Raw genomic sequence first — 25,854 nt, forward strand, 5'->3', positions numbered from 1 at the left:
GCTGCTCGGATCCCATGCAGCCCTGACCAGCTGTGACCTGCTTAGTTAAGGGAGGGGCCCAGTGCCAGGGTGCAACCCTCCAGTGCTGGTACCTCTTTTGGGGGTTGGGAGCCCTCGCAGGGTTAGCAGAGCACACACGTAGCTGGCTAATAAAACCAGCGGAAACCAAACCCAGCCACACGATTGTCCACGCCAGGGGTGGGTAATAAGCTGCCCACGGGCTGGACACAGGCTGCCAGATGCTTTATGTACCTGCGCGTCCACATGCACGCTGGGAACGGGGCACTGCGGCCATTGGGTGCAGTGAGCAGCTGTACCTCCAGGTAAATAAAGCAGACGGCAGCCTGCCAAGGGCTAACCCTGGGGAACTGTGGCCAGCCCGTGGACCGCTTATTGCCTGCCCCTGGTCCAGATGGTAACGCAACAGGCCACTCAGCTTCCCTAACGGGGTGATTCTGTAGCTGGGGTGTCGGGGTGCTCAAGGTTTCCCCTGTTGGTGCTTGGGGGGGGCTGGAGGCAATGGGTCAGCAGAGACCCTGCGAGAGGAAAGTGTGCTCGTACCAGTGGAGCTGGTACCCTGGGCTCCTTCCCCATCTGTGTGGCCTGGGACAAGGCCCTGCCCAGCGCCGGGTCTCGGTTTCCTGGCGGTGAGGGGTCAGTGGTGGATGGGGGAGGGAGGAGCGCTGTGGAGCTTGGAAGCCATCTGATTGATGCCTTCACGGGTCGCTCTTTCAGACCACAGCGGAAATAGGCGTTGGTATGTTGAACGGTTAGTTAATTGGCTGATCAATCAACACACCCAGTGCACGTCAGTCCTTTGAAGAAAAGAGGCACCCCCCCCACACACTGAGAGAGAGCAGGCCTTTGGCCCCCTCTGGTGGCTGGCCTATGGTAGGAGATAAGAGTCTTCTACTGCTGCTGGTTAAGAGTCATGCTGTTAGTACCTGAGTGCAGTGCCTGTGAATAACCCACGTGTTCCGGGGTGGGAAGGGTTGCTGCTTTGGCCTCTTCTGTGGGAGATCCCAGCCCCCATGGCTCTATCTCTTTCAGATTACAAGGCCTACCTGGACGCAGCTGAGGAATTCCATCCATACATCCCCTTCTTTGCAACCTTTGATGGCAAGGTAGGAGTAAGGGGGAGGGGCCAGGCTAGTGACGGGGCAGGGCCGCCTGGGAATGCGAAAGTCTGTGTAACCTGCAAGAAGCAAAAGACCCTCATTTTGGGGGGGAGGGGATCCTTGGCTCTCTCTCTGCCTATGCCCTAGCTCTATGGGCAACTGCTGCCAAAGCCAACGGGGCTGTTGGCTGCAGGGGTGAGGCAGGGCAGGGCCAGACTCGCTGCCTGCTGCCAAGTGCCAGCGACAGTGGGGGAGGGGAGCAGGAAATCAGGGCCACCACACTCATCCCGCGGCAGCACAGTGTCCAGATCAGCGTCAGGATCGGGCCCCTCCCCATGGCGGGCTGCCACACTGCAGCGAGGGAAGGAGGCCGGGGGCTGGGGGGTTCCTGTGGGCCACAGGTGGCCCCCTCTCACTGGCCACCTGCCCGCACCTCGTCTCAGGTGGCCAAGAAGCTGACCCTGAAGTTGAACGAGATTGATTATTACGAGCCCTTCATGGAGAAGCCCATCACCATCCCGGACAAGCCCAACAGCGAGGAGGAGATTGTGCAGTTCATCGAGGAGCACAAGAGGTAGGGGGCCACCAGCCGCAGGACGGGACGGAGCTCCAGGATGGGCAACCTGGGGCTTGAGAGCTGGGGCTGGGACTCCAGACACCTGGGTTCCATTCTGACTCCCTGCCTGATCTTGGGAAAGACACCTGGGCCACTGTTTTCTGGTGTTTTGGGGGATCCCTGCTGCTGCTGCTAAGCACCTGCCCCCTTGGAAACCAGACCCCGTTCCAATGTCTGAAAGTGGGCAGTTGAAATCACCAGGCTTTAGAAAAACGGACATTTTAAGCATTCCGTGCCTCAGTTTCCCCACTTGGCACTAACAGCCCTGCCCTGCTTCCTTGAAGTGAGTTCATGCATGACCGGCAGGGGCTCAGTGGCTCTGGCAATGGGGGGCACAAAAATATGGATGGGAAGGACATCAGGGAAGGCTGCTACCCATGGTGAAGCCACCTCCCCTTGGCGTAACCTCAGCCACAGGGCCCTCGGTCTGCAGGGTCTGTCAGCAGGAGACTCTTGAAGGGCAGAGAGGCCAGACATTCCCCCACCCCAGTGCCCCCATGGGCAGCCTGCACTGGGGAACATGGTGGAGCTGACTGACGGGGCGCATGACCAGAATAGCAGGGGGGCTTCGTTATGCAGCTTCCCGGCTGGGCAGCCATGGCAACCACGTCTGTGCTCGTAGAGGAGGGTAGCAAGGGCAGCATGTCTCCAGGGGGGAATGGCACCCGGCAGGGCTGGGCTGGCTGGGAGCAGTTTGCTGCTGGGTGCGGCAGGGAGGAACTGATTATATAGAGAACACAGGGTGAACCCCTCAGCCCCTTGGCCTGTAGGGCTCTGCCTGGAACAGGCACCCTGATGGGATCCTGCCTAGAAGGCGTCTCAGGATGCCTCAGAGCATGGGCCAGGGGCCCCTTTCCTGTCTCTGCCAGCTGGGCTGGGTGAGTGGTGCTTACGGACCCTGCACCCATGGGGCCACAGGCGGGGGGAAGGGTATAGGGGTAGGTGGGCCTGGTGGGAGCTTATGACAGAGGACAGCTCTCCAGGGAGGGGCGAGGGTTGGTGCAATACAAGCAGTAGTGATTGGGTGTGGAGGGGCACAGCCGGTCGTGCCATGGAACCAGCCAGTCACCAGGGGGAGTTACAGTCAGGCACAGGAAGGAGCTGCAGTGGGTTCATTTTGACCATAGAGGCTGGAACTAGGGGTGTTGGGGATGCTGCTGCTGCACCCCCTGGCTTGAAGTGGTTTCCATCCTACACAGGCTTTCTAGTTCATTCAATAGCTCTCACCCCCTCCATACAAATCGTTCAGCCCCCCTGCCTCCCCGATTTTGACCTACAGCTACAGTCGGTCACCTTGGGGAGTTGACCGGCTGTAGCTCCTGGTTACAACTCAAGGCATGGGGGTGAGCTACAGCTAGTCACCACAAAGAGCTACAGCTAGTTGGGATGTTGAGCTGCAGTTGAATTTGATGGGGAGCCACCACTGGCTGCCATGGGGCATTAGTCTGTCACCGTGGGGCATTAGGCTGCCGCCATGGGGACTCTGTCGCCATGGGGAGTTAGGGTTGATGATGTGAGGGAGTGATCCAGGTGGAGATGTACAGCCACTCACCATGGAGAGCAGGGTTGCCCTGCACAGCTGTAGGAAGGCCGGCCCCACAGATCTTAGTTTTCCTATTGGATGCCTATGGCTAGGGCTGGGATAAACGTTTGCCCAGCCTGACAACAGCTCTGTTTCTATGGCTGCAGCCGAGCAAGGAAATTCTCCTGCTGCCATAGAAACATGGCACCGGGTTGGCGCAGACTCTGTCTACTAAGAGAGGGTTCGGCTCCTGGTTATTTCCTGGGGGGGGGGGGGGGTCCATGGAATGAGAGCCCTCTTCCCCCCTAAAGGGACGCTCCTTCCCCAAAGCAGTGATGTGAGCCACTCATTCTCCCTGCCACGTCCAGCCACTCCCCCATCGTGGCCAGATTCACTCCCGTTGGGGGGGCTTTGCCCCAAGAGACGTCCTGCCCCTGCTCTCCAGTAGGGGGAGCAGCTGTGATTGCCAGCCGGCAGGGCCATTGCAGCTCAATTATTGTCTGCCCAAGCCACGCCCCCTCCTCAGATGGCTCCGCCCATTTTCCCCCAGCCAAGGCTGCCTCTGGAGGGCCCTGGTGGGAGAGGGTGTTTCTGCTACTTTGTCCCTCCGTGGTCTCCTCCTTGACAAAGTCTCCAGCACTATTGTCCTCCTCTGTGTCCCCTGTGGAGCCCTCCCAGCTGACACTCAACTCCCAGGCTCCGACCACTTAGCACTAAATAAATATCCCGTGGCATTTATGCAAGGAGTGGGGCTGTTATTCTGGGGGGCTGGCCTAATTCCCACTTGCATGGTTTGCATCCCCCACTGCACACGGTCAGGAGCAAGATCCCCCTTCATTTCCTGCCCTAAACTGCTGAGCTCGATGGCTGTTACACAGCAGCTGTGTCCCACCCCAGAGAGGGCTGCATTTCAGCAGCGGGTGAGTCATGTCCTACCCCAGAAGTGGCTGCATTTCAGCAGCAGCCAAAGCCTGGCCTCGGCCCACAGGGCACAATGGATGGAGGCAGATGCTTGTGCTCTCTAAAGGGACTCCAGTGACCAGGGCTATGGAGCCAGCGCTAACATCCCTGCAGCATGGCGAGGGGTTTCTGTGGCGATTTATCCCATCTGATTCTCACTTATGCTGTCCAGCCCTGCGCGCGCACACAGCGGGCCTCCCCACTGGGCATGGCGCCGGGTTCTGTTCCCATGGCAGCGGCACAGCAAGGCCTGCTGCACTGTGTCTACTTCCTGCTTCTTGCAGAGCAGCGTGTAGATTAGAGCAGCCTGGAGGCTGCTCCAGGTGACACTGGAGCTGCAAGCCACATTAACCCCCCTGCCCTAGTGCTGGAACTGAGGAGCTAAGCATTTGGGCCCTCTATTTCCAGGCTAGAAGGAGCCCCTCATGCTGGTCCAGGCTGACCTCATGCAGGCCGGAGCAGCTCACGTCATGACTCCACAGGTCTGTCGAGCTTCCTGGTCCTCCCAACTACACCCCGGTGCAGGGGGAGCACCAGGGTTAGCAGCACAGCACCACCACACACACACTCAGCAGCTTGCATTTCTGGAGAGGGATGTTTCTGATACATTCTCCTGTCTGCCTCTTCAGTCTAATCCCCTCGGATCAAACTGCCGCTCCCCTCCCTCCCCCAACCAGCGACCTCAATGCAGAGCGGAAAGGGAGCAATTCAGGAGTGATGCCTCCCCTGCCTGCAGCCGAGAGGCCCAGGACCTAGGAGCACAAGCCATGGCTCTGCAAAGGGCAGTAGATTCCCCAGGGCCAAATCCAGCACGGAGCTGCCTGAGCCTCCGCTCTGCTTTTGTTCCATTTTACTGCCATGGTGCGCGGAGACCTGCCCCTCGCTCCCCGACTCATGCTAGACACTGGTAGATCAGGGACTTTGGTTGCTATGGTAGCTGCTCTTTATTCCATCAAATAGCTCACTAGTTACTTCCAGACTGGGTTGTGTTTGGTTTTGTGCTGCTGTGTTCCCTTTTGTGTTGCTCCTTCCCCCTTTGTCTCGCTCGCTGTCTCTCCAGCCACTACGTGCTGCAACATTTGGCTCTGGGTTCCAAGCACCCAGAGCCGAGCATTACACAGCCCTAGTGGCTGTGTTCTCCCATTGCAGGGGACGAGGACCGGACCTTAGGAGTCTTCGCTCTGTCTTCGAACCACACTCCCTAAAGCTGGCAATATGACCTAGGAGCCCGCATCCTGCTTCCTTTTGCTAACCATCGTGCTGCTTTTCTTTTCAACCCTAGTGGGGAATAGAACCCAGGGATCCTGATGTGCACATCCCCTGTTGTAACCATTCTACAACTCTCCCTTTTGAAGTTAGAACTAGGGGTCACCAAATGAAACTAATAGGTAGCAGCTTTGAAACAAACAAAAGGAATTTTTTTTTCACTCAGCGCACAGTCAACCTGTGGAACTCCTTGCCAGAGGATGTTGTGAAGACCAAGACTTTAACAGGGTTCAAAAAAGAGCTAGATAAATTCAGGGCGGATAGGTCCATCAATGGCTATTAGCCAGGATGAGTAGGAATGGTGTCCCTACCAGTGTTTCCTATAAGCTGAGTGCTTGCGCAGCTACCCAAGAGAGATTTGGGTGACACCCAGCTGATTGGCAGAGCACCCGCAGCCAGCAGCATGTTTCTATTGGTGGTGCATATCTGCACTTGTCTTGGTGCACAGAACAAAATTTATTCCACACGTGGAAAATTAGAGGGGACACTGTTTGTCAGAGGCAAGAAATGGGTGACAGGGGAGGGATCACTTGATGATTCCCTGTTCCGTTCAGTCTCTCTGGGGCCCCTGGCATTGGCCACTGTCGGCAGACAGGACACTGGGCTAGATGGACCTTTGGTCTGACCCAGTATTGGGCCGTTCTTATGTTCTTATGAGCAGAATCAGGCAACCAGGACTTTCACTCCCCTGCTCTGCCCAGAGACTTGAAACGCTAAGGAACAGTCATTTGCCACAAGCTTAGCAGCTGCTGCCCAGGGCATGCCTGATGGATGGGTGCTGGGTTTCTACCGGACCTCCTCCTTCACACACTCTCATTATCTTTCAGGTCCACCTTGAGGAAGCTCAAGGCAGACAGCATGTATGAGACCTGGGTAAGTCCAGAGCGCGCCTGGCCATCATGCATTGTGTAAAGTTGTGGCATGGCCCTCAGGGGCACAGCTCCTTCCCAACCAGTGTGTCACCCACCCATGCATGGCACTGAACCTTCCCCATGAGCCCTGTAGGATCCCTCCACCCATCTTCCATCCCCAAAGGATACACCGTCAATAGCATGGCTCCGATGCCTGACACTACGCCACGCCAAACCCTGGAGAACGTCTCCATCTCTGGTTTCTTTCAAATCCTGAGGTTCGTACTCATGTCTCCCATTTTCCTTCACTTGGGCAAAGCACCCATGGAAGTCACTGGGCCCAATCCCTTGCTAACCCCTTAACTCTCAGGCCTGATTCTCCCACTCACGGTGTCTTGTACCATCATACAAAACTGGTTTGAAGTGTCACCAGATCAGCATGGGCTACACTTTACACCTGTTTTGCACTGATGGGTATAACTGCACTAAGAGCTGGGCAACAGAGAAACAGGCCCGATAAGTGAAGAACTCAGCCAGGACTGGGTCCGTGTGTATGATCCTTAAAAACACACTTGTGAGGAGAGTCTTAGCTAACAAAGAGGGTGGTTCTGACAACATAAATGTTGCTCCCCTGGTTTATACCAACTGAGGATCTGCTTCTTAAAACCTTTATAGGAAAAAAAATCCATGTAGTCTCCCATGAAACTGGATACATTTATGCTCTTTATATAGCTGAATTGGGATAAATAGTCAGTGGAAGTTAGGTGCCTAATACCATAGGGTCTGGGTCTTAGTGGCCAGCTGCTTGGGCCTACCCAAAGTTACAGTTTGATGTGGGGGAGGGGTGGGGACCAGATATAGTAAAGTTTTTACAAAACTAATGTTAATAGAAATGGTTGCATGACTTTTTTTTTTTCTTATGTCCATCAAAACAATTTTCTGTTTCTTCAGCAGCTGAAAGGCAATAGCTTTTGGCAGGTGCAGGAAAAGAAAAAGTGAAATTGAGTAGACTAGAAAGTGAAATTGACTAGAAAGGGAAACTGGCCTGAAATTTGACAAGCAAGTGAAAATGAGCCGCATAAATTAGAAGTTTGGGATGCTCTCTGTTTTCACAACCAGCCATGGTGTCCATAGCACAGAGAAGGGAATTTGATCTCTAAACAATACAGGGTCCACATTTTCAAACTAAAATCAGGCACCTGTATCTATACCTAGGCAACCAAATAACTGGCCCGATTTTCCAGAAGCTCTGAATCTAACTTCAAGGGCAGTTCTGCACGCTCAGAAAAATCAGAGCACCCAAGATTGAAAACAGGGCCTCTAATTTTTAGCCTCGCCATGTCCCATTATATATTTCACATCTTTTTTAAATCACAAAGATGGTGGTGATTTTGTAAGATATTTTCCCCTTTAAAAGAATCTATTTTATCTCTTCCTTTCCTATGGGTGCCTATTGCTAATCTGCTTTATAGTACATTTCACAAATAGCTAAGAAACAGAAGCTGTATGTTTCCTGTATGTGATAGCCTATAGAAATAAACACTAACACTAAAATCTCTCTGGTCCTGTTATTTTCTGAGCTGCCTTGGTCTTTAGTTTGGAGGTGTTCTGTCTGTGTGTCTGTTGGAGGAAGAGGTTAATGTTACCAGGTATATGTCTGTGTGGAGGGGATGTATCTAGTATGTGAGTCTGTGCACATATAAGTGTGTTGCATGCGTGTATATGTATGTGCACTTTCTCTGTGTGTCTGGTTTGTGCAGGGTGTGTGTACATGTGATTGGCATGTGCATGGTGTGTTTATGTAAAACACATGCCTGGTAGGTGTGGTGTACTGGCCCATGGAGTGGCACTTAGACCACTTAAAGAGGAAAGGAAGAAGTTTGCTCTATAGCCTTAGCTGAGCGCCAGCTGGCTTTTAGCTCATGCAGTAGGGGCTCATGCACTAAGCTCCAGAGATCCCAGGTTTAGTTCCGCCGGCTGGCATTACACTCGCAGAGCTGAGACTGTGTCAACACCTGACTGTTTCTTTTTGTGCGGCATGGATTCCTATAAGTAGTGTGCATGTATGCATGTGCAGAAGGCTGTGTACACTTGCCTAGGTGGGTGCATGCATGTGTACATATATCCAAATCCATGTATGCGTAACAAAGTAGGGGCACTTCCACAATGTCATGTGTGTACTTTGGCATGTGCATGTAGATTTCTGTGCGTGTCAATCTTTGGGTGCACCTGGTCAGTGGGTGTATTTTGCCAGACAGCTGTGAGCATGCGGTGCACAGGTGGAAGTATATGGACATGAGTGTGGTGGTACAGGGTAGGTGGGAGGATGTGGGCAGGCAGTGTGGTTGGGATCTTCGGTATGGATCTATACGGATGTGTCTCTACCAGAGTGTGACTGGGCTGTGCACATTTGCGTTCAGGTGTGTGCTGGGCTGTGAATGTCTGTGCTAGGGTGGATGAGGGCCTGCACCAGAGTTAGCATTGGGGGCACTGATGAGTGTGCAGGGGGTGAATGGGGATGTGAGCTTGTTTTGGGGGGCTGTTTTGGGGCCGGTTCTGTTCAATATCTTCATCAATGATTTAGATATTGGTATAGAGAGGATGCTTATTAAGTTTGCAGATGATACCAAGCTGGGAGGGGTTGCAACTGAGTTGGAGGATAGGGTCATAATTAAAAATGATCCGGACAAATTAGAGAAATGGTCTGAGGTAAACAGGGGGTGTGTCTAGACTACAGAGTTTTGTCGACAAAACTAAACCTGCGTCTACACTACCGCTGAGTTCTGTCAACATAACGTCGACAGAACTCAGCAGTTTTGTCGATGCTGGTAAACCTCATTTTACGAGGCATAACGCCTTCTGTCGACAGAGTTTCTGTCGACAGAAGGTGTTATTGCATGTAAACTGTCCTTTGCGTCTACACTACCATGTCGACAAAGCAGCTTGCTTTGTCGACAGAACTGAATGTAGTGTAGACATCCTTTCTGTAGTGCCCAGAACTGGACACAATACTCCAGATGTGGCCTCGCCAGAGCTGAACAAAGGGGAATAATCAGTTCTCTAGATCTGCTGGCAGTGCTCCTCCTAATGCACCCTAATATGCTGTTAGCCTTCTTGGCTACAAGGGTCCACTGTTGACTTATATCAAGCTTCTCATCCACTGTAATCCCCAGGTCCTTTTCTGCCAAACTTCAGTTTAGCCATTCGGTCCCCAGCCTGTAACAATGCTTGGGATTCTTCCGTCCAAAGTGCAGGACTCTGCCCTTGTCCTTATTGAACCTCATCAGATTTCTTTTGGCCCAACCCTCCAATTCGTCTAGGTCACTCTGGACCCTATCCCTGCGCTCCAGCATATCTACTTCTCCCCCTAGCTTAGTGTCATCGGCAAACTTGCTGAGGGTGCAATCCATCCCCTCGTCTGGCTCATTAATAAAGATGTTGAACAAAACCGGCCTTAAGGCACTGCATTTGAAACCAACCACCAACCAGACATTGAGCCATTGATCACTACCTGTTGGGCCCGACAGTCTAGCCAGCTTTCTGTCCACCTTATAGTCCATTTATCCCATCCACACTTCCTTATCGTGCTGGGAAGAGTTATAGGGGAGACCGTATCAAAAGCTTTGTTAAAGTCAAGGTAGATCGGGTATGTCTACACTACCCTCCTAGTTCGAACTAGGAGGGTAATGTAGGCATACCGCACTTGCAAATGAAGCCCGGGATTTGAATTTCCCGGGCTTCATTTGCATAAGCGGGGAGCCGCCATTTTTAAAACCCGCTGGTTGGAACCCCGTGCAGCGCGGCTACACGGGGCACGAACTAGGTAGTTCGAACTAGGCTTCCTAGTTCGAACTACCGTTACTCCTCGTGAAATGAGGAGTAACGGTAGTTCGAACTAGGAAGCCTAGTTCGAACTACCTAGTTCGTGCCCCGTGTAGCCGCGATGCACGGGGTTCCAACCAGCGGGGTTTTAAAAATGGCGGCTCCCCGCTTATGCAAATGAAGCCCGGGAAATTCAAATCCCGGGCTTCATTTGCAAGTGCGGTATGCCTACATTACCCCGCTAGTTCGAACTAGCGGGGTAGTGTAGACATACCCATCGTGTGTGAATGCTGGGGGGGAGGGTGCCTGCATTTCTGTGCCTGCCGGGCTGTGGATGAGTGTGCAGAGCTACACATCTCCCAGCTGATCCCCTGGCCCGAACGTATTCTGCACCTCACTCCTGCCTGTTTGCATGGGGGTGCTGTCTGTGCCACATGCCGCCACACACACGCCCACACACACGAGCAGGCACAGGAAGGTGGACGCACCTGGTGACCGGTGACTTTCTGCTCCCCTTCCCAGGAGGACGACATGGACGGAATCCACATTGTGGCCTTCGCAGAGGAGGACGACCCTGGTGAGCGCTGCAGCTGGCGCAGAGATCCAGAGCAGCTGAGCAGAGAGCCAGGGGCACCGCCCCGCGGGGGTGCTCAGCGGGCCCGGGCACAGAATCCTCCGATGAGGGGTGCTGGCTGGCCCCTGGCTGGCCCCTGGGGGGCACTCTGACTGCTTCGTTATGAGGCTGCAGGAGGGTCAGGTGCCCAGCGCTCGGGCTAAGCTGTTCTGCAGAAGTCTGGCTGCTGGGAGAGGGGGAGAGGGCAGCGGGAGCAGGTGGGGCTGGTACCCCTGGAAGTTTGCGCTGGTGAAATAGACACATGAAGGTGGCACCAGGGCCAAAGGGCAGCAGCTTGTAGGAATTATGCTGTGTCTGTTCCACTGCAGCGTGGGTGGGCACAGCTCCCTCCTTCCCATGATGCTGCTGAGCTGGGGTGCTGAGGTGGTGGGAGCAGGAGCCGGGTGCCTGGGAAGGGGCTTTGGGGGGTGTTGATAAGTTGGGAGGGATCCGGAGCCCCACATGCTGGATGTTACTGCATAGGGAGAGGGAGGTACAGGTGGGGTGCTTGGCATGCGGTGGGAGGGAGATGGCTTGCGAGGCCCCTCCCCTGGGGCTCACAGAGCTCAGCCTGGCTCCCTGGGGCAGCGACCACTTGCCCGGGTCCCTCACCCGGCTGCTCTCTCTGGGCACAGATGGTTACGAGTTCCTGGAGATCCTGAAGGACGTTGCCCAGGACAATACGGACAATCCCGACCTGAGCATCATCTGGATCGACCCAGAGGACTTTCCCCTGGTACGTGGAGCCCTCCCGTTCTGGAGCTGCTCTGTGGCGCCAGGCTCCCTGGTGGCCAGCTCAAGGGACAGGTGTAGCTGCGGGCTCAGGGTGTGATCAGTGAGAGAACCTCCCCCCACCCTCCTGAGGGGCCTTTCTGCCCACTGAGGGACCACCCACCAGGGGCCCTGGCTGTAAGACCCTGCTCTGGCCTCTCCAGGTAAACAAAGATACACACATGAATTACAATCTTCAGGGTCAAAGGTAAGAGAAGCCGCTATCAAAAGCAAGTGCTGTATGTCCTGTAGGGCTAACCCAGTGGTCCCCCACCGGTAGATCTACAGGTAGATCTTCGAGCCTTTGACAGGTGATCCTGACTGGTTTGGCCAGGAGGCCGTCAAGTGCCTCTTCATCTGCCCCTCCTGCCCTCTGCCCTGGAGGTGCCCCCCACCCCCAGGAGTCTCCTGCTTGCTGTGTAGGGCACAGGAAGTAGAAGAGGGGGTGCTGATGTCAGGGTGCTCCTCCCCCCACCTGTACCCCACCTCCCCAGAGCAGGGGGGGCAGGGATGAAGAGTTTGCTGGCTGCTTTTCTGAGTGGTGCGGGGCACCAGCTTAGCCCCACTGCACCACCACCCAGTGGTTCCCAGCTGGAGCCTGCATTCTGAACCCCAGCCCCAGTCCTGAATCCCTCCTGCACCCCAAACCCCGGCCCTAGCCCTGAGTCCTCCTGCACCCAAACTCCCTCCCAAGGCCTGCACCTTGAAGCCCCTCCCACACTACAGCTCCCTGCCCCAGGCTCAGCTCAGAACCCCCCTCCCACACTCCAAATCCTTTAACCCAAGACCAGAGCCTGCATCCCCCTTCCCCACACCCCAGCCCTCTGCCCCCCCCCCCCCCCCCCGCTTGATAAAAGTGAGTGAGGATAGGGGAGCGAGGGAGGATGGAGTGAGGAGGGGCGGGGCCTCAGAGAAGGGGTGGGGAGAAGGCGGGAAAAGGTGTTTGGGTCTGAGGTCAATCCTGAATTGCACTTCAGTTCCAAAAGTGATCTCATGCTTAAGAAGGTTGCAGACCCCTGGGCTAACCTAAGCTAAGCGGCTGGGGATCTCTTGCTTATGTTTGGAAAACCTTGCTTCCCCCCTTGTCTGTCCCTCCCCCCCCCCCCCCCCCCCACACACACACACTTTGGGGAGAACAGAGATCCAGTGTCTGGACAGGGGCTTGTATCCCGGAGCTGCACACTCCGCGGAGGGGAGGAATCAACTTGCATAACTCATCTCACAAAGACAAAAGAACAACCAGGGTCTGTGGTCCTCTTTAACACCCCTCCCCCCGATGTGTGTGGCTGGCCCTTCTCTGACGGGCAGCCTGGGCCACAGGGAGTTGAGCACATCACGCTAGTTCATGTCTCTCTCCTCTCTGGCGATTGACCGTCCCAGAGGCTCCCAGCACAACCGCTCAGATATTCCTGTAGGGGATGAATGCTGGTAGCATCTCAAAACACGTCCTTATAATCCTCCCTTGACAGTAGTAGCACTCAGGTGAACCAGGCGGATTCCAGCTGGGCACTTTGGTCTGCCAGGCCTGTGATAGACGCACGGACAGACAGACTCACTCTCCGAGCACAGTTAGTGCAGGGCCCTGAGCTTTTCCAGAAACCTGGCTGCACCTCCGAGACAGCCAGGAAATACTGGGTTAAGGTACAGGCCAGCTCCACCTGCCCTAGCTGAGTGATGCCTCCCTACCCCTGGCAGGCATGGGAGAGCTGTCTCCTTGAGGGTGCAGTGGGGTGCAGCCCACGGGACAGTAGGAGAAATGGTCAGACCTTGACCTCGCCCAGAGTAAAAGTCTCCTTCGAGGCAGGCTTGGTGAACTGCAGCGGGCTGCGCCTAGGGGCTGCCCCGTCACTGCACGCTGCACGACCACCCCTAGCCTGCCAGACGTTCCCGCCCCATGGGCCTTGTCCCAGGGATCCGCGGGGGACATCCCCTGCTGGTCACATCTGCCCCAGAGCTCTGCAGCAGGAACACAGCCATCTCCCGCGGCCCACAGGGCTCAGCACAGGAACCACGGGGCCTGCTGGGTGCAGATGCCCCTCGCCATATAGCACGGCCTAAGCTTTGGAGACCTGCTGCAAAAAGCCCCTCCCCCAGCCATTTCCAGCTGCCCCTCCCCCAGCCAACTCAAGTGCCCTTCCCTCAGCCACCTCAGCTGCCCCTTCCCCAGCCACTCCCAGCTGCCCCTAATGCAGTTTTGGTGCATGCAGACGGATGAGAGCCTCCAGGGCTGTGGGATGGGCCATGCCATGTACCAAGAGCCCATGCACAATTTCAGGGGGGAAGCTGTGTTAATTTGTAGCTGCAAAAATGAAGAGTCCCGTGGCACCTTAGAGACTAGCCGATTTATTAGGGCATCAGCTTAGATGCATAGAGTGGAAATTAAGTAGACCAGCACATGAAAAGCAGGGCGTTACCTTATCAAGTGGAGGAGCGGTGCTAATGGGGCCAGTTCAGTCAGTGGTTGTGGCCACTCCCAACAGTTGATGAGGAGGTGTGAATACTGAGAGAGGGAAAAATCCTTTTGTAGGGAGAACAAGTGTTTCATATTCTGCCACCTGCCCCTCAGGGTGAATCTGCCTTGCCGGGGAGGGCACTGGTTGTAGATTAGAATGTGAAATACAATGAGTAGGGAGTGTCACCGCTGCCCTCTGCTGAATGAAACCTGAACAGTTTGATGGTGTGTCAGAAGCCCTATAGTGCTAACAACTAATGAGGAGTCTCCATTTAGATCCGGTGGCATGGTTCAGCACAGGCATTGCTTTGTTGCAGTGCTCAGGATCCTTTGCTCTTTTTCTTCCCCTTCAGCTGATCCCATACTGGGAGAAGACGTTTGATATCGACCTGTCTCAGCCCCAGATTGGTGTGGTCAATGTCACAGATGTGAGTATAACAAACCTGCAGCAGATGCCCGAGTGTCCAAACCGGTCTGGGTGGGAGTCAGCTTCTCTGCCAGTCCCTGGGGATGGGGCCCCGGCCTGTGTTTCCAACATGTGCTGGAGGTGTGTCACAGCCCAGGGAAAACCAGGGAGGTGTGTCACAGCCCAGGGAAAACCAGGGAACACGCTTCTGACATGCTTGGTCCTGTGCGCTCTGCACAGATCGGTCAGTGTCAGAAATGCCCCGGCACTGGCTCCACTCAGCATCCCGGCCCTGCTACTGTCCGGGCCCTATGGCACACACTGGACCACGGAACATCCAGCCTGGAGCCTGAATGAATTATGGGCCAGACCTGGAGGCCCCTGGTGATGCCCAGAGCTGGGTACATCCCAGGCTGCCCCTTGGCCTTTGCAGAGACAAGGGAGCTCGGCAGCCATGGCCCAATCCTTGGAGCCAGCACCCGGGCTGACCCTGTCTCCGACCTCCACGGCCGGTTGATTCCCTTCCCTGGCCCAGGGGTGCAAGTAACTTACCTTTCTTACAGGTACTGTCCTATCACAGCCTCCCCTTGGGGAGTGGGTTCAGGTCAGGTGATTGGGGGTGCCGGTGTGGGGGGGCTCAGGGCAGGTGATTGGGGGTGCGGGTGTGGGAGGGCTCAGGGTGTGGAGGGGGCTTAGGGCAGGTGATTGGGGGTGCGGATGTGGAGGGGGCTCAGGACAGGTCATTGGGGGTGCGGGTGTGGAGGCGGCTCAGGGCAGGTGACTAGGGGGTGCCGGTGTGGAAGGGGAGCTCAGGGCAGGTGATTGGGGGGTGCTGGTGTGGAGGGGGAGCTCAGGGCAGGTGATTGGGGGGTGCCGGTGTGGAGGGGGAGCTCAGGGCAGGTGATTGGGGGGTGCCGGTGTGGAGGGGGAGCTCAGGGCAGGTGATTGGGGGGTGCTGGTGTGGAGGGGGAGCTCAGGGCAGGTGATTGGGGGGTGCTGGTGTGGAGGGGGAGCTCAGGGCAGGTGATTGGGGGGTGCCGGTGTGGAGGGGGAGCTCAGGGCAGGTGATTGGGGGGTGCCGGTGTGGAGGGGGAGCTCAGGGCAGGTGATTGGGGGGTGCTGGTGTGGAGGGGGAGCTCAGGGCAGGTGATTGGAGTCTGGCTCCAGGAGTCAGGGCAGGGGTGTGAGGAGTGTGTTGGATGAAAGAGTCAGGTCAGGGAGTGGGAGGGGTGCGGGGAGCTTGGGGTGGCAGGGACCGTGCTGCCCGGAGTCTGGGTGCGCCGTGGCTGCGCCGCCCAGGGGGCTGACTCAGGCCCACCCGCGTACGCCGGCCGGCTGCATACAGAGCCCTCCCCCCCTTGGGAGTCACTCTCTTAGCGGGGCCCGGCGCAGGCTTGCTTTCGCCTTGGCCCTCGCCCCGCGCCTCACGGCTCCTCCCGCCCCCGCAGGCCGACAGCATCTGGATGCAGATGGACAATGAGGAAGACCTGCCGTCAGCACAGGAGCTGGAGGACTGGCTCGAGGACGTGCTGGAGGGGGAGATCAACACGGAGGACGATGACGATGACGACGATGATGATGACGACGACGATGATGATTAGCCTCTCGGGGGGAGTCCCCTGCCTGCCGGACCCACACGGCCAGGCCCTGCCCGGGTCGCACCCGTGCCACCCCCCAGGGTTTCAGGGGTGGGAGTGACGGCAGCGTTTGGTCCGTGGCCGCGCCACAGCAAAGAACACCAGCAGACTCCAGTGATAACGCCTTTTTGTATGGATCCGACTGAAGCCTGCGTCCCCCGTCCCCACGCTACCCCCTGCAGGACGCTGACTCCAGGGGGGAGATTGGGCCCACTGGGGACAATCCTCCCCCCTCCCCAGAGTCTGTCTGCCCCCTCTCCTTTCCTCTCTCTGTCTGCCACCCGCAGAGCACCCAGGCAGCATGGAGCGGCCCGTCTGGATTTTGATCTCAGCACATGTGAGCCTGGAGTTGCCAAGTCCCTTGCCATGGGCATCCCACACTGACTTCTGTGTGTCACCAGCAGCCCGGGCGCTCCCTCCCTTGCAGTAAACCCAGGAGAGTCACCCTTTCCCTGCCAAGGGACAGGTGTTCACCCTTCCTGAGCCAAACACTGAAGGAGGAGAGTTTCAAAACCAGCGGAGGAACCCAAGTCTCATTGGCTTTCATTGTGCTCTCAAATCCCTCCCCTGAATTTGCAGAGGGAAAATTAGGCCATTACAGCTCAATGGAAACATCTTGGGTTAGAACTCAGACCCTAGCCTCGTAAAAGCCAGAGTGAAAGGAGAATCCCCATTCTCTTTCAGCTCTATAGGGCTCATGACACACTGTAGAGCAGCTCCAGTCCCACAGTAGAGGCCAACTGTGCTCTGTACACCCATAGTCAGTCCATTACAAAGTGTAAATAAGCGTGCAGACAAACCGAAGGCCAAATCTGAGGAAATCTGTCCCTTAAAATTGCTCTTTGCCAACCTGAGATAAAAGTCCACTCTGCATGTTTCTCCTGCTCCACAGCCAGCTCCTCCCTCCCTAATGTCCCTGTGTGGACTCTTGTTCAGCGTTCTCTGCTGAGTCCATCACATCATGATGCGCCCCTACCTCCTCTCATGGAACAACATGGTGCCACCCCCACACGCCCTCCCTCGCGGGGGAGCAGCCAATGTACAATTTGTATATTTTTAAACAACTTTGTACAGATCAATATTGTAACAACCAAAGGGATTAAAAAAGAACAGTGAGAACCACAAGGGGCTTCTGGACTGTTTGATTTATTTGGTTCAAACAATGAGGTAGCTTTTCCGGGGCTTGGTCTCTCAAGACACTGTCCATCAGGGACTGTATGGTCCAGGCTACTGGGAAGGGCACTGAGCCCATGCTTGGGGGGCATAGGGCCCAGCCACATCCCACTGACTGTCCTCCAGATGATCAGTATCTGAGCACATTCATAAGTTTGTCAATATTAAAGGAAGAGTCTGTTTAACCAAGTCGGGAACGGAGCTGTGGTGACTGGATTAACATTAGAATAGCCAGAATGGGTCAGACCAAAAGTCCATCTAGACTAGACAGTATCCTGTCGTCCCTCAAGTCCTGGTCTTCACAACATCCTCTGGCAAGGAGTTCCACAGGTTGACTGCGTGAAGAAAATCCCTGTGTGATTGTTCTGCAGTGGCCTTCAAAGAGCACATCCATGTCTCAGCCAGCCTCCTCCTGGGAACCAAGGAGCCGAATTGGGGGCAGGGGAGGGGACATGATATAAAAAACTCCAAGTGCAAAATGCAATGGTGGCAGGAGCCTAGTCATTTGAATTTGGCAAGGAAGGATGTGCTGTGAAAAATGTAGAGTGGCGGTAAAGAGAGTGTATGTGAGAAAAATGGGTTTTGTGTGTGTGTGTAAAAATGTTTGGGTTGTTTTGACTCAGTCAAAATGGAAAATATTCAGTTTACACTTTACTTCCTCCTCCCCTGCTGCTGTCCCCCTCTTCTCCCCCCCCCCCCCCCCCCCCAGCCAGTACGTCCCAGGAAAAACAAGGAGTAAAAACCCAAAAAGCAACTGGATATTTGTTGTGAATCTACATGCAAATAGGGGTTTTTTCCCCCCATTTTGCTTCATTTCAGTACCAAACTCTCAAATCTGAGCCATTTCCATGTCATATTGTCACGTCATTCTAAAAGTTGTTTCATCCCAAAAAATTGGTCCACAGAAGACTTTTGATTGGCTCAAACCCACCAGTGAACGTCCCACTAGATTTTGGGCATGGAACTAGAACACGAGAATAGGGCCAGCAGGACCCATGGGTGCCTCGCTACACCAGCTGCCCATCCTCCTGCCCATCCTCCATGTTTGGGCAGGATGGGGGAACACTGCACCCTGTGGGTCTAGCTGCAGCTCCGGCGAAGTGGCAGATGCCAGAACCTGAGTTGCAGCGACTCCTCGCTGTTCCCAGGCAGCTGGCGTTGCTAAGGATACCGGGCCTATGCTGCATTAGCTGCAAGCTCCAACCAATGGCCCAGCTGGGGGGCTCAGACAGCCCAGCCTGCTGGGGGGAAGCGGGGATGACTGGATGCAGGTTGGGTGTGTGTAGGCATCCATGCATGTACCTGCACAGGGGTTGTGTGTGCCTGGGTGTTTGGGTGCCCATGTACAGGGGCATGCGGATGAGGCCAAGAGGGGCAAGTGTCTCGTGGTGCTAATATTGGAGCCTTGAATAACGGAACCCAATGCAGATTGTATCTTTGGCTCATTCCTTAAAGCGCTCCCATCAGGGTCAAACTCAGCTTGTCACGCGCTGGCTTAGTCTTGGCGCTACTGCCTGGAAACGGAGTGACTCCGGTGCAGGCCACTGCCCTACTGCCTGGAAACGGAGTGACTCCGGTGCGGGCCACTGCGCTACTGCCTGGAAACGGAGTGAGTCCGGTGCGGGCCACTGCGCTACTGCCTGGAAACGGAGTGACTCCGGTGCGGGCCACTGCGCTACTGCCTGGAAACGGAGTGACTCCGGTGCGGGCCACTGCGCTACTGCCTGGAAACGGAGTGACTCTGGTGTGGGCCACCGCGCTGTCACAGCAGTTCTCCTGCAACACTTGGGGACTTTTAGAACAGGGGTGAGGAACAAATGCTCGGGGGCCAGGTCCGGCCCCTGGCTTGCCTGGGTCTGGCCCCAAGGCTCAGGGCTTCCCACCCAGCATTGAGGAGCCAGGCTGGTTCTCCAGCCCTGCAGCCCCCCTCCCACCCAGCCCTGCCACCCCGAGCCTGCTCCTGCACCCTACCACCCTCCTCAACCCACTAACTCCCTACTCACTCCCGCACCCTCCCTCCTGTCCAGACTCCACACCCCAAGTCCACTTCCCGGCAGTTCCCGCCCACACACTGAACTCCTCGTTTTTGGCCCCACTCCAGAGTGTGGAGGGGCCACAAAATCTACTGGCCTGGGCCCCCCTAGGCTCTGGTGTGTGAGGGGAATGTGGGGAGTGTCTTTCTGCTTCTCAGTCCGGTTTTTTGTGCAGCCACCCAACTGATTTCTTCTGTGGGTCAGCGGCCCCCTGACCCAGCAAAGGTTTCCCACTGTTGTTGGAGAGCAAGAGGTGCCAGGTTCTATCCCCTCTGCTGCCAGGAAACTCAGCAACTTCCCATCTGCTCCTGTGTCAATTTGAGGCTACAGCTTGGAGCCTCTGCAGCCTGCCCAGGTTAGGGAGTTTGGTCCCAGATGGGAGCCCCAGTGTCTCCCCTCCTGACTGTGTGCAGCAGGCTGGGTCAGGCCCGCCGGCCCCTCTCCTGCTGGCAAACCATTTCCCCAGAGCACTGGGTCTCTTACCAGCCCAGCATTGGTTTGGCGTGGGCTGAGCTGACGACGGGTTAAGTACGTGAAGTGGCCTGTGTTGCTGCCAGCCATGAGCTGGGCCCTTCACACCAACAACAGCCACCGCAAGGCTGGTGCAGGACGAATGGCAGTTTCCATCCCTAAATGATTGGTCCCTCCCTCCCCTGCAGATGTGGGTGAGAATCCCTGCAAGATGCCCAGTGAGGTCCATGCCAGAGCTGCCTTAGGGATTTTCCCCTTGGGCCCCTGCAGCCCCCATCAGAGACAGGACAGCTAGTCTGAACCTATGGGGCCATTCCTAGGTCGAGTCAGTTTCACATGCCACTGCTAGTCAAGTTCACCTTCCCTTGCTCATGTTTGCTGTGGCCGGGTTCCCAGCCCCAAGGCAGAGTTTACATTTAAATAAATAAATGTCTATCTAAAAAGCCTCTAGTATGGCAACAGACTTTAAAATTAAAAATGCATGAACCCGCCTCTGTTCTATTAACAGCAAGCACTCTAAAGCCGGGTAGGTGTTGAGCCAGGTGGTTACAGCAGGGAACTAGGGATATGAATGGTTAACCGGTTTATTGGCTAACCAGTAAGCATCATCATTACCGGGTGATGCTTGCCAGTTATGGTTAACCAGCCCAGTGGTACACCGGCCCCTGTTTAAACAGTTAAATGGTTCAGCATAATGTTTAACCAGTTAACTGATTCAATGGGATTTTACATCGCTACAGGGAACTGGCTGTTGAGATTTGGGGGTTCTGTGCCCAGCTTGGGAGGGGAGCAGTGTCTAATGGTAGAGTGAGGGGAGATGGGCAGGACTTCTGAGTTCTAGTTCTCCTAAACTTCCAAGTTAGAAGACACTACCATGATTATCTAGTCTGGCCTTTTACACATCACAGACCCTCTGAACCTTGCCCGCCCACTCCTGTAAGAGACCCCAACCTCTGGCTGAGTGACTAGCATCCTCTAATCCTTACAGACTTCCAAGTTACAGCAACCCCACCGCTTACACACGTTTCAATCAGCAAGCGACCCCAGCCCCATGCTCCAGAGGACCCCCACAGAATTTCTGCCCATCTCACCTGGGGGAAAATTCCTTCCTGAACCTAAATGTGGCAATCGGTCTGACCCTACGCATGTGGGCAAGAAACACCAGCCAGATCTTTGGGAAAGAATTCTCCACCGTCATTCACAGCCTCCCCATCTAAGGTCCCATCTCTGGCCACGGGAGATATTTGCTGTGAGCAGTCGCAGATCAGCTACACAGCCCTGCTGACAGTTACATTGCATCAGCCCCTCCAGAAACTGATCAAGCTCAGGAAGCCAGGTAAGTTTTTTGCCCCCGCACTGTGCCCCTTGGGTGGCTGTGCCAGACCTTCCCTCCTCGCATGCTTAGAAACATTGGCCTAATTTTAAGCCTAAACTTGTTGGTGGCCAGTTTATTGCAGTAGTTCTTGTGTCCACTTTGGGATTTAACCTAAATAATCCCCTTCCTGGTATTTATCCCGCTGGTGTATTTATAGGGAGCAATCAGGGCTCTGCTCAGCCTCCATCTGGTTAAGCTAAACAAGCCTCTCTCCTGGAGTCTCCTCTTGGAAGGTAGCTTTTCCATTCCTCACATCATCCTAGTAGCCCTTCTCTGCACCTGCTCCCATTCCAGTGTCTCTTGCTTACCCAAGGGAAGACCAGAATTATGCACGCTGTTCCTGATGGGTCTCAGCAGTGCCTCATATCATCGTACCAACACTTCCCTGTCTGTAGTGGAAATAACACGCCTGATGCAGCCTAGGCTCACACTAACCTTTTTCATATTGACTGCTCATCGTCATCCTGTGATCAATCCACACACCCAGGTCTTTCTCCACCTCTGCTGTGCCCCCAAGCTTAATAGCAAACATTCTTGTTGGGAGTCCCTTAGGCCATGTCCAGACCAGATAGTTATTTCAAAATAACATACTTGGAAATAATAACTCCCGAAATAACAATTTTGAAATAAGTGTTCTTCCTCATGGAAAGCAGGAGTTATTATTTCGAACCAGACATCCCATTATTTCTAAATAGCAGGCTTGGTAGTGTGGACGCCCTGCATGTTATGTCCAACTAACTCCCTAGTGCAGACGAGGGATAAGTACATAACCTCACACTTTGCACTATCGCATTTTATTCCATTTCTAATACTCCAGTTTTCAAAGTCATCCGGATCTTCTTGTAGGATCATAGAACCATAGGGACTGGGAGATGTCTTCTAGTCCACTCCCTTGCACACAGGGAAGGACTAAGTACAGGCAGTCCCCGGGTTACATGGATCCGACTTACATCAGATCCCTACTTACAAACGGGGTGAGGCAACCCCGCACTAGCTGCTTCCCTCCAGCAGACCAGGGAGACGCGAAGCTAGCGCCCGTACCCCTCCCCCCACAGCAGACCAGGGAGATGCGGAGCGGCTTTTCTCAGCAGACACCTCAGCTTGAGAATAAAGGATGGAGGGAAGTGAGGTGTGGGAGAATAAAACTGAGCTCTGGAGAAATGTTTGGCTAGAGTTTCCCCTACAATATGTACCAGTTCCGACTTACATACAAATTCAACTTAAGAACAAACCTACAGTCCCTATCTTGTACGTAACCTGGGGACTGCCTGTATTATCAGACCATCCTTGACAGGGATTTGTCTAACCTGCTCTTAAAAATCACTGATGATGGAGATTCCACAACCTCCCTTGGCAAACATGATTCTGGGATGCATTAACAGGTGTGTTGCGAGACACATTCTTCCGCTCTACTCTGCACAGTTTAGGTTTCAGCTGAAGTATTGTGTCCAGTTCTGAGCACCACATTTTAGGAAAGATGTGGAGAAATTGGAGAGGGCCCAGAGAAGAGCAAGGAAACTGATTAAAGGTCTAGAAAACATGAGATATGAGGGAAGGCTGAAAGCATTGGGCTTGTTTAGTTTAGGGAAGAGAAGGCTGATGGGACATGATAGACATTTTCAAGTACCTAAAAGAGTGTTACAAGGAGGCAGGAGAAAAATTGTTCTCCTTGGCCTCTGAAGATAGGACAAGGAGCAATGGGCTTACACTGAAGCAAGGGAGGTTTAGGTTGGACATTAGGAAAAACTTCCTCCCTGTCAGGGTGGTCAAACACTGGAATAAATTGCCCAGGGAGATTGTGGAATCTTCCTCTCTGGAAATATTTAACAGCGGATTAGACAAACATCTATCAGGGATAATCTAGGTTGGGGCTGGCAACCTATGTCAAGCCAGCCAATTTTGAGCGGCACACAGGGAGCTGAGTCCCGTGCCTCCCCCACACAGCAGGGAGCCCATACTGCCGCTGGAGCCTGCCTTCTTCCCCGGCAGCAGGCTAGGCTGCACTGCGCCTGGCGGTGGTCAGAGGAGGCAGTGCTGGGGCTGAGGCAGCAGCTCCTCAGTGGCGCCTCCGAATTCTGGAGCTGGCCTGGGACTGTGTGGCCTCCTTAGCCAGCCCAGGACCACATGGCCATGGCAACGGTGCCTCCAAGGCTGGCCTGGGACCACGTGGCCCACGGCAATGGCACCACTGGCCTCCGGAGCCAGCCCAGGACCGCATGGCCAAGGCAACAGTGCCTCTGAGGCCAGCCTGGGACCACATGGCCACAGCAGCAGCTCCTCCGGCCTCCCAGGCTGGCCCAGGATCACGTGGCCATGGCAGGGGCTCCTCTGGTGACTGGGGGCACCACTCAGGACAGCTGGGCAGTCACCACACAGCTATGGCCCCAGCTTCAGCCCTGGGGAAGGGCTGTAGGCAGGTTAGGGCCGCATGGTAGCTGATCCTGGAGCAGGCCACGGGGCGGCTGCTGGGGCCGGAGGTGGGGCTGCGGTGTGGCATGGGAGTGACAGGGAGCTGCCGTGGCTGCTGCCGTGGCAGGGGATCAGGCTGCCGTTCTGCCATTATCACCGGTGGAGCGGTGCTGGAGACAGAGGCTTGTGTGCGGCTTAAAGCACCAAACGACAAGCCCACAATCAGAGAACTCAGCCAGGGAAAGCAAAGCCCAGAGTCACACTAACCAGTGAGATCTGCATCTTCATTTCCTTATGAATGAAGCTGCTAAAACTAAGTGGGACTATTATTGATTTTAAAAAGTATCAATGGCACACAGACCCGTACATAGAAGTGAACAAGTCAAATCTTGGCACGCCCCTTCTGAAAGATTGCCGACCCCTGATCTAGATGGTGCTTTGTCCTGGGGTGAAGGCAGGGGACAGGACTTGACGCCCCCTCGAGGTCCCTTCCAGTCCTAGCAGTCTATGATTTCCTAATGTCCGACATAAACTGCACTTGCTGCATTTTACGTCCATTGCTTCTTGTCCTATTCTCAGAGGCTAAAGAGAACACACTTTCTTCCTTCTCCTTGTAACAGCCTTTTATGCATTTTGAAAACTCGCATCACGTCCCCGCTCACCCTTTTCATCTTCCCATCCTCCTCCGTATGGGCAATACCCCCCAACGTTGTGTCACCTGCCGACTTCATTAGCACACACCCACTTATTGGGCCAAGGTCACAAACGAAAATGTTCAGTGCGATTGGCCTCGAGAGGGGAGGTTGGTGTCTGGGGGTGGGAGGGAGAGGGAGCCAGGACACTTGAGTTTTACTGAAGTCTGAGGCCAAATTCCAAGGATCAGGCCCTGTTGGTGTGGGTTTGGGGCCATGGGAAGCACAACTGGGCCAAACAGGAATCATGTGGCTCAGAACCCGCATGGGAGGACGGTGCGCATAGAAAACTTCTGGTCACTATTTGCTGCTGGTCCCTACCCCCCTGCCCTGTTTGCTGCCCCCTGGTGGCTGCTGTGCTGGTTCTCCGGGAGAACCCCACAACCTCTGGCAACCTGCGATACAGCTGCATCCCGCAGAGCCTCTCCTGCTGCAGATGCTGCTGATCTCCAGGCCCTGCCAGCTGTTTCCCGCTTGGAGCCTGTGCCCACGGCTTCTACAAGCCGCCTCCTGCAGCCGTTCATCCGGGCACTGCAGTTCGAAGGGCGGCTGGGAAATGCTTTCAGGTCTCACTCTGCTCGGGACAGGGTGGGAGCGAGATGGATGGCAGCGCATGCAAGGGACTGGCCTTGAAATCCTCCGGCAATGGTGCCAAGCAGGTGACACTGACATGCACTGGGAACGAAGGATCTTAATGAAGCTGCATGTGAAATTTGCTGTCAGAGCCATTGGATCTGAGATGGCCGTGCTGTGCAGGAGGGGTGTGGGGAGAGCAGTGGGGGGGTGCTGCAGGTCAGGACTGAGGGGCACCAGCAGAGGTGGGGGGCAGGGCTGGGCTAGCAGGGAGCTATGGGGCAGGATTATGGGGCACCAGCAGAGCCGTGGCAAGATGCTGCCCCACAGTTCCTGAGGCTGTTAGCCTGTTGAATTCCCATCACTGCGTGGCTGTTTAGCCCAGCACAGCCACAGCTGGCTGGAGCGCTCACGGTCAGAGGCATTTCCTGCAGCACCTCCCACATCCCTTCACACGCTGAGCATGGAACTGGCTCCCAGGGGACACCCCAGCCCCCTTGTTTTCCTTCTCCGGCACATGGGACCAGCACATCCTCCGTGGGGATCACGATCACTCCCAGGGCACTCCCCAGCCTGGCAGGTGATCTCAGCTGAGCCTGCAGCCACACGCCACCTGACTCCAGGCAGCCGCATCGCCTGGCACAAAGGCAGAGGTCCACCTGGGTCAGTCCTGCCAGGCAGACACACAGAGATCCAGGCCCCGGGAAGTAGCGCCCGACCCCAGCCACTGTGAGCCCTGGGATTTGGGATCCAGTCCCGTAGCACATGGGATGGCACAGCAGACACTGCACTGGGGCTGTGCTCCCCACGCAGCCCATCCGTTCAGCAGCAGAACCGCCCCTGGATCTGCTCAGAGGCTTTGCCCAGCCTCCTCCGTGGCTCTGAAGGGCTGAGAGCTGGTCTCCAGACCCCGCAATGCAGGATCTTGGTGTTGCTGGCTGGGCCAGGGAAGGGCAGTGCACGAGGGGACCAGAGCACAGGGCCATGCGGTAGGGTTGTAGCTGCAGCAGCACTCTGGCCTGGCGTAGCTCCCACAAGCCCCAGCACCCTGGGGCCAAGCTGGCCTGGATCTGAGTCCCACAATGCAGCCTGGA

The 25,854-nt window shown here is 55.3% G+C and overlaps 1 protein-coding gene across 1 annotated transcript in view; it reads left to right on the top strand.

Annotated features, from left to right (window-relative positions):
* CASQ1 (calsequestrin 1) overlaps positions 1–16,559 on the top strand; it is a 35,945-nt gene extending 19,386 nt beyond the window's left edge. The window contains exons 5-11 of the mRNA XM_075908437.1: positions 1,051–1,124; positions 1,562–1,692; positions 6,310–6,355; positions 10,678–10,732; positions 11,404–11,504; positions 14,345–14,419; positions 15,846–16,559. Coding sequence (XP_075764552.1) covers positions 1,051–1,124; positions 1,562–1,692; positions 6,310–6,355; positions 10,678–10,732; positions 11,404–11,504; positions 14,345–14,419; positions 15,846–15,998 — 635 coding nt within the window. The 3' untranslated portion in view covers positions 15,999–16,559. The remainder of the gene's footprint in view (positions 1–1,050; positions 1,125–1,561; positions 1,693–6,309; positions 6,356–10,677; positions 10,733–11,403; positions 11,505–14,344; positions 14,420–15,845) is intronic.
* The last annotated feature ends 9,295 nt before the right edge of the window (positions 16,560–25,854 follow it).

Source organism: Pelodiscus sinensis, chromosome 24, assembly GCF_049634645.1.
Source record: "Pelodiscus sinensis isolate JC-2024 chromosome 24, ASM4963464v1, whole genome shotgun sequence".
Classification (NCBI taxonomy): domain Eukaryota; kingdom Metazoa; phylum Chordata; order Testudines; family Trionychidae; genus Pelodiscus; species Pelodiscus sinensis.